The sequence below is a fragment of the Notamacropus eugenii genome, chromosome 2 (assembly GCF_028372415.1).
Source record: "Notamacropus eugenii isolate mMacEug1 chromosome 2, mMacEug1.pri_v2, whole genome shotgun sequence".
Lineage (NCBI taxonomy): Eukaryota > Metazoa > Chordata > Mammalia > Diprotodontia > Macropodidae > Notamacropus > Notamacropus eugenii.
Genome location: NC_092873.1, coordinates 72,141,698 through 72,162,996, shown reverse-complemented (window position 1 = coordinate 72,162,996; position 21,299 = coordinate 72,141,698). Strand labels below are relative to the sequence as shown.

General features: G+C 36.3%; 1 protein-coding gene across 4 annotated transcripts in view; it reads left to right on the top strand.

The window, feature by feature from the left end:
* The window catches only part of NARF (nuclear prelamin A recognition factor), a 131,218-nt gene that overhangs the window by 19,148 nt on the left and 90,771 nt on the right, over positions 1–21,299 (top strand). For all 4 annotated transcript variants that reach the window (XM_072640911.1, XM_072640912.1, XM_072640909.1 and 1 more), the window contains exons 2-6: positions 3,676–3,793; positions 4,800–4,880; positions 5,867–6,010; positions 17,118–17,250; positions 20,088–20,222. In XM_072640911.1, the coding sequence (XP_072497012.1) occupies positions 3,767–3,793; positions 4,800–4,880; positions 5,867–6,010; positions 17,118–17,250; positions 20,088–20,222 (520 nt within the window). In that variant the 5' untranslated portion in view covers positions 3,676–3,766. The remainder of the gene's footprint in view (positions 1–3,675; positions 3,794–4,799; positions 4,881–5,866; positions 6,011–17,117; positions 17,251–20,087; positions 20,223–21,299) is intronic.

The window sequence follows — 21,299 nt, the reverse complement described above, 5'->3', positions numbered from 1 at the left end:
AGAGAAAGTGGTCTGCTTCATTCTGTGATCAAATTCCATAGTTTTTTCTCTGGATGTGGAAGGCATTTTGCCTCACGAGTCCATTGGGAATTTTTTAGGTCCTTCAATTGTTGTGAAGGACTAGATCTACCAGAAAAATTCCTCGCACTCTGTGGTGGTTGCTGTGTACAAAGTTCTCCTGGTTCTGCTCCTTTCACTCAGCATCAGTTCATATAAGTCCTTCCAGGCCTCTCTGAAGTCTTCTTGTTCATCATTTCTTATAGCACAATAGTATTCCATTACATTCATATACCATAACTTGTTCAGCCATTCCCCAGCTGATGGGCATCCCCTTGATTTCTAGTTCTTGGCCACCAAAAAGAGAGCTGCTGTAAATATTTTTGTACATGTGGGACCTTGTCCCATTTTTTCCCATTTTTTCCCATTTTTCCCATTTCTCTTTGGGATATAGTCCTGGAAGTGATATTGCTGGGTCAAAGGGTATGCACATTTTTTTAACCCGTTGGGCATAGTTCCAAATTGCTCTCCAGAATGGTTGGATTAGCTCACCAACAATGACTTAGTGTTCCAACTTTCCCACATCTTCTCCAACATTTATCATCTTCCTGTTTTGTCATGTTAGTCAATCTGATAGGTGTGATGTGGTACCTCAGAGTTGTTTTGATTTGCATCTCTCTAATCAATAGTGATTTAGAGGATTTTTTTCATATGACTATAGATAGCTTTAATTTCTTCCTAGTGCTTTTTTCTTAGGAAGCTCATTTATGGCCTGTTCAATCTCTTTTTCTAAAATAGGTCTATTTAGATATTTTATTTCCTCTTCTGCTAATTGAGGCAATTTGTACTTTTGTAAATATTATTCAATTTCACTTAAATTGTTAAATTTATTGGCATATAATTGCACAAAATAATTCTTTATAATTGCTTTAATTTCATCTTTGTGGTATATTCACTCCTTTCATTTTTTAATGCTAGTGGTTTTTCTTTTCTCTTTTTTAATCAAATTAACCCATGGTTTATCTATTTTATTGCTTCCCTCCTCCCTGAAAACCAACTCCTAATTTTATTTATTGATTCAGTGTTTTTTTTTCACTCACTTATTAATCTCATTTCTAATTTTTAGGATTTCTAATTTAGCATTCAATTGAGGATTTTTAGTTTGTTTTTTAAATTGCATACCCAATTCATTGCTCTGTTCTTTCTCTATTTTATTGATTTAAGCATTTAGAGAAATAAATTTTCCTCTTTTACTCTATCCTATAGGTTTTGATATGTTGTCTTATTACTATCATTCTCTTCAATGAAATTACTGATTTTTTCTATGATTTGTTCACTTTAATATTACGTTGTTTAGTTTTCAATTAGTCTTTATTCTGTGTTTCCATGGTCCCTTACTGAATATAATTTTATTGCATTGTGATGTGAAAAGGGTGCATTTAATATTTCTGCTTTTCCGAATTTAACTATTAAGTTTTTATGTCCTAATATATGGTCAATTTTTCTGAAGGTATCTCATGCCACTAAGAAAAGGATGTATTCCTTTATATTTCTCTTCAGTTCTCTCCAGATATCTATCATAGCTAGCTTATCTAAAGTTCTATTCTCTTCCTTGACTTCTTTCTTATTTATTTTTTGGTTTGATTTCTCTAGTTCTGAGAGGGGAAGATTATATAGTAGTATATATAGATTATATTTTAGACTACTATCTCCACCTGTAATTCATTTCACTTTAAAAAATTTAGATGCTATATTATTTTGTGCATATATGTTCAGTATGGATGTTACTTCATTATCTATAATATCTTTCATCAAATTGTAGTTATCCTGTTTATTTCTTAAAATTAAATCTATTTAAGCCTTAACTTTGTCAGAGATCATGATTCCTACTCTTGCCTTTTTGGCATCAGCTACTCCAACCTTCCATTTTAACTCTGTGTGTATCTCCATTCCCTACACTTACTCTCTTGCCTACACCTTTCAAGGACAAATGGAAAAGGGAAAGATACCCAAATCTCCTAAGACAGATTCTCAGGGCCACAGAGAAATGGATACGGGAGCTAGTTTCACATTCTGCAGCAAGGAGGCACTGCTGCTTTTTAGCAAAACCCAGCCTGCGTGTACGTGACACCTGTCAGGTTTACTAGGAATATTTTTCCGGCAGGAAGAATGGAAACGCAGATGTATTTTTAAAAATAAAATAGTGAAACCGGTAATTTTAGAAAATTGTTACATTTTTGTTTGTGTGCGAAGATTTTTGTTTTTTAAATGAGAAAGATGATGTTAAAGGAAAATGAATTATTTTTAAGCCTCTAGTTTTCGGTTTTTCTACCTGGGCTGTCATTTATTGTGGTTTAAAATGAAGTAAACTACAAATGACTAATTCCACCCCCTCCCCAACTTAATGATTTATCTGTCCTCTCATTATTTGGTCCTACCCTAGCACGCATCTACTTGCTTTTTTATGTGACCCGACAATGCTGCCCGCCTCCTCTCCTCCTCCCGCCCCTCCCAGTTTTCCGAATACATCTGGCTAAGGTAACGAGTTTTGGAAATAGGATCTTAATTACCTTCTTTTCAGCAGAGTTTTAAAGGAATTGTCTTTGATGAGAATGAGAGCATTTTTGTAAATCATAATAATACAAGGCTTAAATCAAATGGTTTCTATAATAGTTCGAATGAAGAAAATGTCGAGAGAATGAAAAAATTACGTAGATTCTAAGAACCTCAATTTAAGAACTACTTCGACATTTCTCAACCTTAATCCTATGGCTTGAAGTCTCCATTCTTATTAAAGTCTGAGCCAAGAGCCCAAACCCTTCCGAGACGTCTCTTATCTAGAGCTTCCTCATTTAAAAAAAAAAACAAAAAAACCTTCATTTAAGACCCACCCCATTCCTTCTTTCCTGGAGAGATTAAGCTGTAAAACGAGAGGGGTGGTGGACTAGATAATCTCGAAAAATTCTCCCCTGCCCTAAATTCTATGGTCCTTTCCATCTCTAAAGCCCCTCCCAACTCCTCATTTTAACGATTTTATGCTTGTTCCTCATGTTCTGGGTTTGAATTTTTGCAACAACTGAAATAAAATTAAAATTAAAATCCTCTACTTTCTGCAACTCACAGTTTCCTTCTAGGGTCAAACTTTGCTGGTTTTCTACATAAGGATTAAATCAAAATGTCACAACTCCTAAAATTTATAAACAAGACGATTCTTTTCATGTTTTAATCTTTTACCTTTACAGGAAGGCATGAATGCTTTTTTAAAAAAAAAAAACAAAAACATTTTTTCACCTACAGCGCATAAGATGGAGGTGAGGAGCAATTTGTATCTAAGAATTACTGAAAATGACAACGTAATAACCGCCAACAACTTTTATCTCATACCACACTGCAGAAGGGCATAGAGCTGGAAGAGCTGCCTCTTGGAAATTTACATTGGTTCTTGCGTTTCTACCCCTTTCTCTATTTGAATGCTCATTGGCGATTAAAAAATGTCAATCAAGGAGGAACCTACCGAAAAAAGGGGAGGAGGGCAATGCTAACAAAGGGCAGCAGGAACTGAAATTCATTTGAGTGGGATGGAAGACCTGGTGTGATGTATGTTCTTTGTGAGACATTATCTCTGAGAGCAGAAAAATAGGGTTTCTAAATACGTCTTTTTTTCCTCATTCTTACTAGTCAGTCTGTACCGAAGCACACACGAAGACCAGACTGTGAACCTACCTTTCCGATATTTGTGCTAAAACAGCAATTAAAAACAACTCTCCAAATGAAGTGTGAAAATTGTACAAAGAAGGTGAGTGTTTAAATTATTTTCTATTTGACTTGTCAGTATTCTGGAACCTGCGATGTAATGGTTTTGCTTGTTTATAAAGGTGTCCATTTTTCATAAGCACACTGCACAGCCGCAGAAGGAAGGATAGATGAGTCGACTAGATAGTGGGTTGTTGAGAAACTTTACTATTTGTTTTATGACTTTGAACTTTAAATAGTTTTGCATCAGTGGATCTAGGAATAAAACACCAGGTAGTAAAACAATAAGTCTTTTCGTCAAAACAGATTAATGACAGCTAAACCAAGGCTCAGAATTGCTCCTCTGTTCCCAAGGTCGTTCATAATTTGAAAAACGTGTTTTTTTCCAGCCTGCTTTTTAAATTTTCAGTGCCTTTATTTGTACTTATTCTCCTTACGTTTATTCTGTCTATACTTATATTGGATACTATGTGTCGTACCCATCAGGATGTAAGCTAATTGCAAGTAGGAATTTTTCTTTCTTTTTATTTCTGTCTCCATATAAATAAATGCTTGTCGATTGCTTGCATGACAGATTTTTTTTTTGGTAGGAACTAGAAAGGATATTAAATAAAGTACTATAAACAAATTGCATTGAATCTAATTAATTTGTGTACCTACAAACAAATTATTTGGTGCTATTGAATTTTTTGTTACTTTTTATATCATTTAGAGTTAATTTTATGGCATTTTGAAATGGCTAAATAGTTTTTGTAGATTTTATTAGTTCATTTGTTTGTCCTTTAAGAATGAGAGGGTTGTTGTGAGACTCAAACGAGAATGTATGTTTATAAAGCTTTGCAAATGTGAAACTGCTATGTATCTGTTAATTATTATCATTTCCTATGGACCAAAAACATTTTTTGAAGCTGCCATCAGCCAAATAAATTTTCCCATGAGTCACCACCCCAAATAGAAGAGATACAGGCTTTAGTTTTTTTTTTATAGTGATCTGTGTGATGGCGTTAATGTTATTGAAACTCATTTCCTCTCTTTTTTCTCTTTTAAAGGAATGTATTAAGAAAACAAACATTGATGACCAACAAAGTGTATCAGTTGATACACCAGACTTTAACAGTGAACACGAAGAGGTGAGTGTATTTTAAAACTTTTTGTTGACCCCAAGCATAAGGCTTTTCTCTTCATTGGGAATCTGTGTCAGGTGCACCAAAAGTAATCTCTTTCAAGAAGATACAAATGAAAATTGTAAGGGTTAAAGAAATAGCTTTCAATAATGACTGTTTTTTTGTATGCCCACAATAGTCAGCTCTCTAAGAAGTTCTCAAAGAAAATACATTAGACTGTGATTTTTAAAATAAATAAAGTAAAAGGCATCAAAAAAATTAGCTATCCCATAGTCACAAGTAAATTACTCCAGATAAGCAGCTCCCATTTCTATAGGCCTCCATTATATTTTTTGAGGTTTGATGTTTATGTCTGGGAAGCTTCCTCAATGGTAAAATGTAGGGATTGGACTAGTTTTCCCTTCCATTTCAAAAATTCTTTGAAGAAAGTTTATTTTTCTTACCCTGATTTTCATACAAAAGTTTCTTCTCCAATTTAGCTGTGTTCTCTGCAAGTCATTTCTCTATTATACATTTCTAAATGTGATTTGCAAATAGAGAAATGGTAAAATGGAAATTTGGAACTTTGGGACTAGGGGGCTATTAGTGTGTCAAAACCCTTATCGGAATTCTGCATACTAATTTTGAAAGGTTTCTCTACTGCTGTTTGTTAAGGGAAACATTCTAAATATTGCCAATAATAAATGAATTGCTTGATGAAGTTTCCCTAAATTGTGAGTCGTCACACTGAAATGATTCTACCTAGCTTTCACTTAGAGGCATGGTTTCCTCATCTAGAAAATTAGGACAATGCATCTAACTTCCTACTTAACAAAGTTACTGTAAATTGTAAAGATATGGAAGCTGTTCTCCATTTGTGTTTTTTGTGTAGCCCTTGACATTTTCTCATATGTTGATTTTACAGTGTTAATTCTTGAAGAAATGAAATTCAAAGTACTTTTGTTGTAGAAATCAGGTTACTCCAGTTGTAATTTATCTCTTTACTTTTGCAGAAAAGTGAGTTCCACAAGTTGGCTGATGCTAAAATATTTCTCAGTGATTGCCTGGCCTATGACAGCTGTGTTACAGCAGAGGAAGGAATAAAAGTTTTCCAGCAGAATCAGAAGGAGTTTTTTCGTATACTGAACCTTAATAAGGTAGTATGTCTCCAAAGCATATAGTGCAGATGAAATAGAATAGTAGAAAGTATGCTGGTAGATATTCTAGACATCTACAGCCCATTTGATTAAAATGGGTCCATATGACATAGGGAATTGTATGAAATCGGTAACATCTCTGCAAGGTCATAACCCTTACAGTGAAGTTAAGGGAAAAGAGAGACTTCAAGTTAAGACAAATGTTACTCTGACATACATAAGCATTTTCAGGAAACTTTTCTTTTCATTAATCAGTTTGAGTAAAGAATTTTGACATTCCTCAATTCTATTTATACCAATTTTGCTAGACTCATAACTCAGGAAAAGCATACCTGATTTTGGTGCTAATTTAAGTTATCTAGTTGACCTTCCCTAGAGATAAGCTGCTGAAATCTAAACTTGGTTTTGTATGTTGATGAAGCAATGTGAAATTTATTTTAACTGTGAAATTTATTTTAAATTTATTTATATATTTTAAATATATAATTTATGTATAATTCCTGTGCTGAATCCTTCCACTTCAGAAGTATTTTGCCTATGTCTCCTTTGGCCCCAATCATTTTGCCTTAGAAACAAAAATCACTAAAAAGGACCTTAGTTCTCTCATGAAACCTTTCCAAAATAGCTATAATTGAGGTGGTAGTTTCCTCCCTGACTCCTATTTTATCTGAATATAAAACTTACCCAATATAAAAACATCAACATAAAACTCAAAATAAAATCTTCCTCATTAACTTCATGCACTTAGTGAAATAGTTAGTGATCATATATATCTGCATAGTTTGCCATCCTAGTGTAATATATATGTATTATGACCTCTTGAACTAACCTTAACTCATCACTTTCAATGTGCCTTTCTTTTTCTACCTGCCCTTGATCTCACGTATGCCTATGTCACATTGACACATAAAAAATTCTTGGAATCAGAATGAGAAAACATATGTATAGCACTTTTCAGTTGTTAAAGTGCTATGTACAAATGATAGTTATTACCATTATTACTGTTAATATATGTCAATTCTCATTCTTAACCTTTCTAGCACATTTTATACTACTGATTATCTTCTTGGTGTTCTGGTCCTTTGTCCCTTCATAAATTTATGCTTTTCTGTTTTCGTATCTCTGTTACTTCTTAATCGTGCCTCCCAAACTGCATTCTCTTCCTGCTTTACCCCCCCCTTCTTGCTGAGATCTTATCTCACTGATCCTGTCTCCTAGCTTTGACCATTCATTCTATGCTCATGACACACAAATCTATAGCTTCACCTCTGATCACTCAGGAGAGTCCTAGTCTAAAATCCTCACCATCTGCAGTCAGTTAAAAAAGATTTACTAAGTGCTTACTACATGCCAGACATTGTGCTAAGCCCTGAGGAAAAAGAAAGGCAAAAACAACCCTTACCCTTAAGGAGCTCACATTCCAAGGGAAAACAACATGTAAATAACTAACTACAGGCAAAATGTATACAGGGTGGATAGAAGGTAGTATAACAAGAAATGGTGGTGGGGACTGAGAAAGACCCCCCTCTAGCAGATGGAATTTGAGCTGAATATTGATGGAAATAAGGAAAATTGAGGCAGAATTGAGGAGGGAGAGCATTCCGGGCATGTTGGATAGCAAAGGCAGAGAGATAGATGATGGATTTTCATGTGTAAAAAAAAAGTAAATGTAGCACCATTGCAATACCCGCAACAGCTGCTATGGATATGCATGCATATTTCCAGGATAAATTTGCAAAATATAAACTTTCTTCCTTAAAGATGAAATCAAAATATTTATTCAGATACCAGAAAGCCAATTTTACCATGGTAACAATGAAGTTTGTACACATTACCAGTAAGGGAAGCACAGCCATCCCCAGGCCTCCCCACAAACAAGCTCCCTTAGGCAAAATCACTCATTTATGCTAGCTGCTCTGCCTCACCTCTGCCTTCTCTATTTCAACTCCACCTCACTCTCTCTTTCTGCTGCACCTTTCCTGCTGCACCTGTTTGGTAAACTCCTCCCACCATCGGGTCCTTGTGACTCAGGCTGTGGGCTGGGCCAGAGCTCAAAGCAGGTCACATGGGCCTATAAAGGAGATGGGAAGATCTTCAAATTCCCTTAGCATTACACCAGGATAGCTGGTATAGATAGATAGAGTATATGGAGGAAGCTGAAGTATGAGAAGATTGGAAAGTTCAGAAAGGGCCAAGTTATGAAGAGCTTTACTTGCTAAATGGAGTACTTACTATTTGGTCCTAGAGGTCATAAGGAGCCACAGGTGTTTATTGAATATAGAAATTTCATGGTCAAACCTAGGATTTAGGATAGTCATATCATTTGGGAGCCAAGTGGAAGATGAATTAAAATAGGGAGAGACTTAAATCTGAGTGACCAATTAGAAGGCTATTTTAATAGTTCAGGTAAAAGGTAATGAAGACCTGAACTAGGGTAGTGGTTGTGTTAGTAGAGAGAAGATGATGTATGTGAGTTATGTTGTGAAAGAAAAAATGAGATTTGTCAATTGATTGGACATATGGAATGACAATGAGGAATGAGAATAACATTTAGGTTGCAGGTTTGGATTCCTGGAAAGTTGTTGATACCTTGAGCATACTAAGAAAATTGAGAAGAGGGTTTTTGGGAAAAGATAATGAGTCCTCTATTATACGAGTGTCAACTCTTCATACTCTCTAACCCACTCTAATCCAGTCAGTTCCCAGGTCCTTTCTTGTCTTCTTTTATAAGATCTCTTGTTATGCCCCCTTCTTTCCTTTGAAACTGCTATCACTGTGGTGCAAGCCCTCATCACCTCATACCTGAACTATTGAAATAGGTTGGTGGCTAATCTCCCTGCCTCAAGTCTTTACCTACTGCATTCTGTCCTCCACTCAGCTGTTGAATTGTGTCATACTGTTCTTCCTAAATTACAGGCATATCACTCCTTTATTCAGTAAATTCCAGTGGCTCCTTATCACCTCCAGGAACAAATATAAAATCCTTTGTTTGACTTCTAAAGCCTTCCATTACCTTAGCCCTTCTTACCTTTCCAGTCTTCTTGCATCTTACTCCCCTCCATCACTCTGTGATGCAGTGACACCCGTCCCCTTGCACAAGACATTTCTATCTCCCTACCTTAAAGATTTTCACTGGCTGTCCCCCATGCTTCTCTCTCATCTCCACTTCCTGGATTCCTTGACTTCCCTCAAGGCATATCTTAAATCTCGCCTTCTATATGAAACCATTCCTAGTCCTCCTTAATTTTGATACCTTTCTTCTGAGACTGCTCCCAATTTATCCTGTATATATCTTATTTGTACATAGTTGTTTGAAATTTGTCTCCTCCATTAGTCTGTGAGCTCTGTGAAAGCAATAACTGTTTTTTGATTTTGTCTTTGTATCCTCAGCACTTAGCATTGTGATCAATACAGAGTAGTTGTTTAATAAATGATAGTTACGTGCCTTACTACAGAGTAACTAGTTCAAGACTTATCAAAGTTGAAGTTGGTGATGCAGGACTGTACGTTGAGGGAGAGCCTGGGGCTGGATATGTAGCTCTGAGAATCATCTACATAGAGATTACTGTTAAACCTATGGTAGCTAATAAGATCACTAAGTGAGATATGATAAAGGGAAAAGAGAAGAGGGTCTATTCTCACCCAGAGGAAATTTTCCAAAACCTCTAGGGAAATAATGTAGAAATCAGGGACATGTTGAAAAGCCAGCTTTTCCCCTGTATGTCTAACACTTCCTCAATCTCTTTTTCCACATGTCTTTCCTGACAAATCTCAGGAACTACGTATTTCTCTCATGACAGAAGCTCTGGTACCAGCTCTATCCCTTACATAGATATGACTATGTGTTCCCCCCACCTCCAATTTACTAAACTTCAGTGGCTCCCTGTTGCCTCCAGGATCAAATATAAAATTCTGTATTAGGTTTTTAAAGCCATTCATTACCTGATCCCCTCCTACCTTTCTAATCTTACACCTTACTTCTCCACATACTTTCAATCTAGTGACATTTGCCTCCTTGCTGTTCCTTGCATACAACAGTCTATCTCTTCACATGCACGCATTTTCATTGGCTGTCCGCCATGCCTGGCACTCTCTTCCTAATTTCTACCTTCTGGCTTCCTTCAAGTCTCAGCTAAAATCCCACCTTCAAGAATCCTTTCCCAAATTTCCTTAATCTTAGTGCCTTCCCTCTGAGATTATCTCCAGTTTATCCTGTATTTATCTTGCATGTACATTGTTGTTTTCATGGATTTCCATTACACTGTGAGCTCCTTGAGAGCAAACACTTTTTTCCCCTTTCTTTGTATTCTTAGCACTTTGCATAGCCCTTGGAAGCATTGTAGACTGAACTATTTCCACACTGATCCCTCTACCACCAGATCACTCTAATTTGTGGTCCTCAGATCCCTTTGGGTGAGAGATATTCTCTCTAATAATCTATATCTCTTGGAAAGCAAGTTTTTCTGAACCTGTCCCACGTTTTCTTATCCTCTTCTCTTACTTTTCTTCTGGGTCATTTCCCAGATTTTTCTGTGAGGAGCTGAAGGGATTGTATTCTTAGCTGTGCTCCTCCCATCCTTCTCTTGTTCTGTCCTAATACACTCTGCCATCCCCACCGGGCTGAGAAATTTCCCAGTCCTGCTTGTGGTATTTATTATCCCTCAAAACCCAGGTCTGACTGTGTCACTACCTCTCAGCCTCCCTCCCCTTTTCCCTTCCACAGGCAATAAACTCCAGTGGCTCCCTGTTACCTCCAGGATCAAGTTCAAAATCCTGTGGTTGGCATTCAAAGCCTTTTGTAACTTAATCCCTTCCTACCTTTCTGGTCTTTTCATACCTTATTTGTCTTCACATACTTTTCATAGAATCAAATCAGACTGAGAAGAAGACCTGTGCAGTGAGCTTGGCTGGTATACAGAGAAAAGAGGATGTTCAAAAACCAGCAGCAGCAGTGTAATTTAGACTCTAAGTGAAGGGCCTCATTTCCGGCATCTATTCCAGTCTACAAAGGAACAGCTAAGGCAGAAATCCCAGACCAAAGGGGAACTTACAATTCTGCCCCTCTGAATCCAATAGTGCTTTCTAACTGCCTGATAGGAGCTGAGTCCAGTAGCAATTTATTCTTGTACAGACCCAAACCCAGGTCAGGAACTTGCAGAGCTCAGAAAAAGGGGCACCAATCAGGCTTTGCCCAGATTAACAGAGGAGGAAATAGAAAAATCCCCCGGTCACCTCCTGAAAGAAGCCCAAAGATTAAAATTCCCAGAAATATCATTGCCAAAATCTAGAGTTTCTAGGTCAAAGTAGCCAGAAAGAAGGAATTTAAATACTGAGGAGTCATAGGCAATATCACACACAATTAGCAGCTGTTAATATAAAAGAGCAGAGGATTTGGAATACGATATTCCAGAAGGCAAAAACTATGTGCCCACAGCCTAATTTATCCTACAAAACTGAATATAATGCTACAAAAGAAAAAAAATGGATCTTTAATGAAAGAGGCATTCCAAGCATTCTGGATGAAAAAGAACTATAGAGAAACTTTGAAGTTCAAATACAGAAGTGAAGGAGAAGAATGAAAAGGTAAACATGAGTGAACAATGACAAATGAAAAAACCAGGAAAAACAGTTTGCGTTCAAATGTGGGGAGATAATACAAGCATCCCCTCTGAATCCTATCATCAGGGATTATAGAGGGAGTCCAATTAGACAAGGTCTGGGAGAGTTTCTTACGTATACTCTCTTGATGATCTTAAAAAAAGAATGAAAAGAGAGTGAAAAGGAATATGGGGGTGGTGCTAGGAAAGGGAAAGTTAAGAAAAACTGTCCTAAATAATCAGGTTGTATAAGTAGAAATCTATTCAAACAAGGGGAGAGAGTTGGAGAAAGCAACTGATACTTCAAATTTGCTGTCATCCTGCATACATTTACTCAACAGAGAGAAAAGGGGAAAGGGAATTAGAGAGAGGATAAATTAAGGGAGAGGTTAGTCCTGAGGAAAAAACAACAACCAAACCTTAAGGATGTACAAAAATATTTATAGCTCTTTTTGATATGGCAAAGAATGAGAATCTGAAGGGGTGCTCATGACTTGGGGAATGGATAAACAAGTCATGGTATATAAATGTGATAGAATACTGTTGTGCTGAATTCTTAGCAGCATAATGACCAGCAAAGATTCCAGAGGATGAATGATGGATAAAATATGCTACCTACCTCCTGATGGAGAGGTGAAGGACGCAGAATGTAGAATGAGACAAATTGTGGGAGGACATAGCCAATGTGGAAATTTATTTTGATTGACTCATTTGTAATGAGCTTTGTTTTTCTTGTGTTCTTACTTTGGTGGGAAGGAGGGTTGGGGTGAACAGGTGAGAAGGAAGATCCTGACTGATTAAAACAAAGAATTTTTTTTAAGAGACCATGGTCAGATAAAGGAATTTGTGAGTTTATAAATATGGAAGTTGACCTTTTGTGGTTGATGACAAGATCAAAATTATGACTGTTTTAGGTGAGGTAGAGTGGAAGAGTAGGTCATGGGAAATGAACAAGTTTAGAAACTTGGAGGTAAGGATATTTGTGGGAGTATATGTAAGTATATTGAATTGCCCTAGTATGAGGATAGATATTGGGATAGAGAGAGACTGCACATTAGGTACTGAACTCATTGAGGAGAAAAGGAATATGTCTATCCTTTGGATTAATAGATAACAGCCACCAGAACTCTAACCTTGAAGGGTGACCAGCTTAGTTTTAATTATGTTTAATTAATTGATTGTTACAGTTTTTAAGGCTACAACATTTGTCAGTATGGTATTATTTATTATTGTTTAGTTGCAAAGAATCATGAATTTATTGAAACTCCAAGATAGTCAGAAATTTGTACAGATAATGATATTTATCCATTGCTTTTTAGTTATCAATAGCGTTTTTCTGCTTTCTTAAATTAAGGCTCTAATTTGGCAGTAATTTTAGTTTTTGTAGGAAATCTTGAATAGATAGTGAAAGAAACAGGTACAAACTTGGGTCCCAGGTTTTGGTGTATTTTGTAGATTTTTTTTTAAAGGTTAATACAAGTTATTAGGTACATAATTCTTCTGCCCCTTCTTTCAGAGCATCTTTATTTTCTTTCATTGAAAAAATTTGTATATGCTGGCAATTTTGATGTTCTGTTGTACACATTGTCTCTCAGCCTAATATGTAATTAACGTGAGTGGTGGATGTTGACACTGACTAGGGAACTAGCAGCTTTGAACTCTGTTACTGAGCTTTTAACTGTGAAGGATTTGTATATGGGTCTTTTTTATTCTCATTACTGCAGTATGGGTCTTCTTTATTTTCATTACTGCAGTATGGGTCTTTTTTATTTTCATTACTGCGGTAACCTCAACAAACATTTATTACAAATAAATACATGCTGATATGTTTAGGTATTTGGTATGTATAAATTCTAGAATAAGATAATTAATTAAATAAGATTTTTAGTGGAGTTGAGCAAATTAGAACATAAATATTTAAGGAGACTTTTAGTGTTTTGATGTAGGTACAAGCTGGAAATAAAGTCCAGTATGATTCTAAACCTACCTCTCCCATAAGGATTTTTACTTCAAAATTCAATTCCACAAATATCTAATTAAATCAAATGTTCTGTAAAGTAATTTAGTAATGGTGTATTCTAGTGGTGTATTCTTCGTCTCCTTTGAAGATGAAGAAAGTAAATACGGGGAAGAAATGCAAAAGGAAGAAAAAAAGATTTCTGACTTAACTACATACTTATATGAAGCTTTTAAAAACATCATCTCTGTTTCAATATAAAATATAGTTAAATAGATATAAAGCACACAAGGAGTTTTGTATAATGTTTGATAGAAGCATTGCTCTGAACCCAGCAAATTAAACAAGGCCAAATCTCTCTAGACCTGATAGCATATTCTCCTTTTCACAACAGTTTCTTTAAAAAAGTCACACTCCATTGTTTGCATTATTTTTTTGGCCATGAATGCATCTTTAGAGGGCTTTTAGGACCATAGAAGTATACCTGAGTGTCCTCCAATAATTCCAGTACTAAGACCAAACTTTGTAACTTTAGTGTATTTAGAATTTAATGTAATAAACACCTGTGTGAAAGTGGCTCATATGACAGAATTGTTGATAGGCTTATGAAGTAATAACTTAGGATTTCTTCTGAATACTTTTTGAAAACTCCAAGATTTTGTCCCAGGTTACCCGTCTTTCACAAAAAGGTGGCCTCATTCCTTACCAAGGCAAACCCATTTACCTATGCAAGCAATCTCATTCTATCCCTTCTCCAACAGATTGCCCGCTCTATCATCCCCACTCTTTCACTTATCTTTAGTTCTTCCTATCTCCTTCCTATAAACATACCCGTGTCTCCCCCATCATTAAAAAAAAAAAACCCTCATTTTATCTTTCTATCCTTGCTACCTATATCATTCTTTGTTTCTTCTGCCCTTTGTTGCTAACCTTGAAAGGGCCATCAATAAAAATAGGTGCTTCCACTTCCTTTCCTTTTACTCGCTTCTTAATCCCTCACAGTCTAGCATCTAGTCTTATAATTCTACTGAAACTCCTCTCCCAGAAGTTACCAGTGATCTCTTAGTTACCAAACCCAAAGGCCTTTTCTCAGTTCTGTTTTTTTTGTCCTCCTTGCAGTGCTTGGCACTGTTGATAACTCTGTCCTCCTAGATACCCGTCTCTCTAGGTTTTTGGAATACCACTCTCTCCTGGTTGTCTTCCTGCCCATCTGACTGCTCCTTCTCAGTCACCTTTGCTGAATCCTTATCCAGGTCCTACCATCTCTAGGTGCCCCACAGGGTTCTGTCCTGAGGCCTTTTCTTTTTCCATTTCACTTGATGATCTCAATCTGCACCCATGAATTTAATTACTATCTCTCTGCTGATGATTTTCCAGTCCACCTAATCCTACCCTGTCCTCTCCACTGACTTCCAATCTTGCATTTCCAATTGCCTTTCAGATAACATCTAACAGCTGTATGTGCTAGGCACATATTTCCTTTGATTCTTATAACAACCTTGGAACATGGTTGCTATTACTACCCTCATTTTAAAAATGAGGGAACTGTGATAAACAGTAGTTAAGGATCACACAGCTAGTCTGAGGCCAAATTTGAACTCTTGACTGCAGGTCTAGCTCTGTCTCCACTGCCCCACCTAACTGCCCTCTGCTGGATGTTCATTGGACATCTTAAACTTAACTTGTCCAAAACTGAATTCATTATTTTCTCCCCTACACTCTGCATGATCTGAAATTCCCTTTACTGTTGAGAGCACCACCATCCTTTTTCAGGCTCAGAACCTGTGATTCTTGATTCCTTGCTATCTCTAATCCCCTTTAATCAATCTGTAGCCAATACCTGTCAATTTTCCCTTTGCAACATCTCTCAGATATGCCCCCTTCTCTCCTCTGATACTGCCACCACTCTGGTGCAAGCCCTTATCATTTCATATTGAACTATTGAACCAGCCTGCTGGTGTGTCTCTTCCCACTCCACTCTATCTTTCATTCAACCACCAAAGTGATTTTCTTAAAACTGACATCCAACCATGTTATTCCTTTTTACTCAATAAACTCTGATGATTCTCTGTCTCCCTCAGGATCCCACGTTCCCAGGATCCTACACCTTACTCCGTGCCACATACCTTCATTCCAGTGACACTGGCCTCCTGGCTGTTCCATGAACAAGACATTTTCTTCTTGACTCCTGGCATGTTCTCTGTCTCTCATGTCTGCAATGTCTGTCATCTCTGTCTCCTGACTTTAAGTTTCAGTTAAAATCTTGCCTTTTACAGGAAGTCTTTCAACCTCTCTTAATGCCTTTCCTCTATTAATCATTTCTTCTTTATTCTCCATGTACATAATTATTTCTTGTTTTCCCCAATAGATCATGAGCTCCTTGAGAGCAGTCTTTTGCCTCTGTTTTTATCCCCAGCTCTTAGCACACTGTCTGGCACTTAAGAGGTGTTTTATTAATTTTATTGATTGACTGACTGATGTGCTTTATGCTTTCTAGTCTTCCTGCCATCTTTTTGATTCATTTAACTGGTTGAAGGAGAATTATAATTGTGAAGATAATAGCAGCTAATATTTACATGTCATTTTAAGACTTGCAAAGCACTTTCCAACCATCTCATTTGATCTTCATAATAACTTTATGGAGATAATTACTATAATCCACATCTTGCAGATGTGTATGTATAGGCAATCATATTTAAACTCGGGTCTCTCCTGAGTATAATCCAAAATTTTTTTTTCTATGTTGTGCTGCCTTCCTTAAGTTTTTCCTATGTGATTATAAGTGTCCTTTCAGTATTAGTCAGAAGTATATCTCTTATTTCATCAAATGAGGTAGTTTTTAGAGTAAAGCAAGATGGCTAATAATGCTAAGAGCTTATTTAGGAATATAAAAGAACACATATTATACAGACAAGATAATTGTCTTGTAGAAATGACTATGTGGTCTACGTCCAGAAAAAGAACTGTGGAGTCTGAAAGCAGAATGAAGCATATTATTTGCCCTCTGTTTTATTTTTATTTCTTCTTTCTCGTGGTTTCTAGTCTTCTTTACAACATGATTAATGTGAAAATAGGTTTAATATGAATGTATGTGGAGAGCCTATATCAAATTACATACCCTCTTGGCGTGGAGGGAGGGGAGAGATGAGAAAATTTGGAACTCAAAATCTTATGGAAGTAAATGTTGAAAATTAAAAATAAATAAATTCAATTTTTTAAAAAAGAAACGACTGTGTGTCCACAGCATGGAAACACTATAAAAAATAAAGCCAGCATATTCATGAAACTTTTGGGTTGATGTGTGGCATTGCCAGTTGTTGGTTGACACTTTGGGTGTAGGTTCTTTTCCCAGTTCTTCCACTAACTCATCATGTGATGTTTTGAACAAGTCATTCAACTTCACTGACTCACTTTTTTCTTTTGAAAAGTGGAAATAACAGGACTTGGTTTCTCAGTTAGGTAGTCTGAAACATTCTTGAAGCTCTTTGCAAAGACATTTTACATAAATATAGGACACTTATTTATATTTTGTCTATTTTTTTTTTGTATTTAGAAATGTGACACTTCAGCCCACAAAGTGTTGGCAGTGTCTATATGCCCTCAGTCTTTGCCTTATTTTGCTGCCAAGTTCAATCTCAGTGTAACTGCTGCATCCAAAAGGCTCTGTGGTTTCCTAAAAAGTCTTGGTAAGTTGGTTTTCACAATTATAGTTTTTGAGGAGGAAGATAAGCTGCATTTGGCATTTTAATTATAATCTTTATCCTTTAGCCTCTTTGTCATAATTCTCCATGTGTATACACACACACACACACACACACACACACACACACACACACACACTAAGCCTACAGTATTACTTAGAGATAGCACTGTGTTTTACTTCCTTCTTCTCTTAGACATTCTTTTAAATGGCAGGAGAGTAGGTAAGGAGCATGGACACCAGATCCTCATATGCTTAAACTATGTAAGTAGCACTGTTCAGCTCTTCCTCTCCTAGCTAATAAAAATGAGCTAAGTTTTTTCAGTGTTTGAAATTAAAACCTAATTGTTAAACTGGCTTTATTTATTTTCTCATATTCACAGGTTGGATTTTGTTATTGTTACTGTAGTGGTCTGCACTGCCCGTATTATGCTTCATTGTTCTCCCTAGAGCAAAGAAGTGAAATTACTAATGATTTGAGTGCAGTGTAATAGGTTGTATCAGTGGGGGTTCTTGTGATTAAAATGGCAAACAGAAAGGTTGTAAAGGAGTCATCTCTCCTACAATTTCTCCAACAAAGATCAACAGATATAACAAAGGGTTATATTTATAATATTGAATAATGATCAGGAAATTCCAAGAGAAACAACGTCAAGAATCTCTTTTTAGCCCAGGTCTGCACAAAAAGATAGGAAGCACAGAGAAAGGAGTTCTTTCAGGAAGCTAGAGCAAACTTAGATGAAGAGATCTGAAACCTGTGCTCTGAAAAGGGACATTTTTGAGGGCCTGGAAGCTCTCAGGACTCTGGCCAGGGATACCCCATGACAGTGATTTGCTGGATATACCTTGTACCAACTCCCAGAAAGCCAATTGTTAAATTTTCAATGTGAGCTTTTATACCTTGGAAATCAGCCAACAAGCTGTGGTTTAATTTATTGTTTTGAGAATTGTCTAAGACTTAAGAAAGTGATGGAGAAAATGTTAATAGTAGATTAAACTTAAAAATGCATTGTGCCTATTTTTTTTTCTGAGAGCTGGTGATTAAATGTAGAATATTACCCTAGGAGAGCTGGAAGCCAGTGGCCTTCAGACCAGCAACCCTGCAAAGGACCTGAAGCTCTAATTAGAGATGTTCTAGGAAGGCCTGAAACCTGCTAACACTCTGAGCACAGATATGAAAGGGGAGGTGGAAGCCTTTCTGCTGCAAGAGCAACAGAAATAAGAACAGGATCAAACAGAGATTCACCATTCCATCAAAGAGAATAAGGGGTAGAGCTTGGCCCTGGAGAAGAGTAAAAAAAGAAAAGTGTGAGCACAGTGAAGAAATTCTGTTTGTTAAGAGGTAAATCCACAAGAAGAGAGTAATCCAATGAAATAAGCTATAGAAGATAAAAAATGGAAAGAAAAAAGAAGATGGAAAACCTTGCCCCAGTAGCTGACTCTCTCAAAAGTAAAAGAGAGAAGATAGAAATTTGTAATTTTGGAAAAAAATTATTGGTGGGGGGAGGGGAATCAAGATTTAAAATATGGAAGTATAAGGTTTGTTGTTATTCAGTTGTTTCAGTCATATCTGACTGTTAGTGACCCCAGTTGAGTTTTTTTTTGGCAAAGATACTGGAGTAGTTTGCCATTTCCTTCCCTGGTTCATTTTACAGATTAGGAAACTGAGACAAACAGTTAAGTGACTTGCCCAGGGTCACATAGCTGGTAAGTATCTGAGGCCAGACTTGAACTCAAGAAGATGATTCTTCCTGCTTCCAGGCCCAGCGTTCTATCCACTGTGCCACCTAGCTGCCCCTAAGTATAAGGTATCTGCTATCAAAAACAACTTGACAAAAGACAGATCAAAGAAAAATAATTTTAAAAACCATCCCTAAAAAACATGACCAAAAAATCTGGATAACATATTTCAAAAAACCATAAAAGAAAATCATCCAAACATTAGAATCAGACACAAAATTGAAAAATAAAATAGACTGGTAACCAACTGAAAGAAATCCCAGATTGAAAACACTTGTGTCATAGCAAAAATCCAGACCTTGAAAGAAAATGTATTGTAAAGAGTCAGAAAGAAAAAGTTTTAATACCAAGGAACCACAATCAGGATCACAAAAAAACTATGCTGCAAATATCTAAAGCAGAGAAAATCTTAGAATATAATATTCCCAAAGGCAGCAGACAAAGATTTAGCCTGAAAGACAAAGTGCCCTCTGGGGCAGGGGGTAGCAGTGGCATGGACCTTCAATGCAGTAGAGGACTTTCAAGCAATTTTTATGAAAAGACCAGAGCTGAGCAGAACCTTTGAAACACAGAAATAGGAGTTAAGAGAAACTAGAAATGTAAATCCATTAGAGGAAATGAAAGGGAATAAATGTTGTTGAATTGTTGATATCCTAATGGGAGAGAAGAAACAACGAACTCTTTAAAACTCTGTTATCTTTAAGGTTCACAAAGGAAGTTACACAAAATGAACCTGAGGTATGAAAATTATTGTGTCATGCAAGGGATAGCTTCACTTGGAGTGGGACATAAGAGGCAGCTTTCCTATTAGACATGGACTTTCAACTGACTTTTTTGTGCAGCTCTAGGGTGAAAAAATTCACTGTGCTTTCTTATTGGATTTCTTGGTCATTATTCAGTCTCATTATGAACTTTAGAGTTTTACTGTAGTTGGTTTGGGGGAGCTTGACAGCCTGCCTGCAATTTAAGTGGTTAAACATTTTAAAGAGATTCTAATGGGTGAACTTGATAAAAATTACTTGAGCAACAATAGTGACAGTGTGTCCTAGAAGTAATTGAAAGTAATGTTTTATTTTCCTTCAGGTGTACATTATGTATTTGATTCAACAATAGCTGTTGATTTCAGTATCCTGGAAAGTCAGAAAGAATTTATACATCGATATCGCCAGCAGAAGCAAGAAGAACATTCCTTACCTATGCTTGCCTCTGCCTGCCCAGGTCAGTATCCCAAATGTCAGTTTGGATGATAATCCAAGATGTGCAAAGTTCTATATTTACTGAAAACTGGATTGATTGCTGCAGTAAGCTCCTGGGGGAAATGAGATTAAGGATACCAGTGAGTGATTGACTTGGACATGAAGAAAGGCAGCCTATTTCTCTAGTGAAACAAAGCAAGGACTTTGGGGGAGGGGCAGATGAAGATGTATAGCTAGTTTTGAGGCAATATAGTAGGGAATATTAAAGCATTTATGATGGATGGACATAATTTCCCAGTGAAGTAGAAGGTGAGGTCATCTGCTAAAAGATAGGAAAAGTTTAGGGGAGCTTGTGGGAAGAAGTTTTGGAACAACTATTGAGGTGAGCATAATAGTTAATCAAGGAGAAATAAAAAATTATCATGCTGAATTAGGATCCAACTGAGATTAGGTAATATTTATAGTATATGTCTTTTTATCATTAACTGTTACTTCAAAACTTCTACAATGTAGGAGCATTTCTACATCTCTTGTATATCTTCTTCATAATAATTACCTATTGGCAGTTTCTTTCCATCTTGAAAAATAATGACATTGGTGGCTTTTATTTTTACATTGGTCATTTCTCTTTTTTAAAGTCCATTCATAAAACATTTATTCCACTTGGACCAACTTTAATACATATTTTCTTAACAATTATACTTGATTTATTCATAAAAATTTCATAAGATATTAAGCAAAGCTAGCCATTATCTCAGGTTATTTCCCCATTATCTATTTGACTGTTTTTTACAGTACATGCATGCTAGGAAAATATTTTAAAAATCACAAAAAATTGTGGAAGAAAGATACAGAAAGAGAATTAATAGCTTGAAACAAAAGATACAAAAGCTTTAAGTATAATCAAAAGAATGACAAAAAAATTGAAAAGTCTCTCATAGGAAAGACAAGTGACTTGGGCCACAGATCAAGTAGATGTCATTTAAGAATTGTTGGAGTACCTGAATGATGGCCAAAAAGAAAGTGTAGACATCATATTTCAAGAAATTATAAAAGGAAACTGCCCAGATCTTTTTGAATCCGAAAGCAAAGGAAAAAT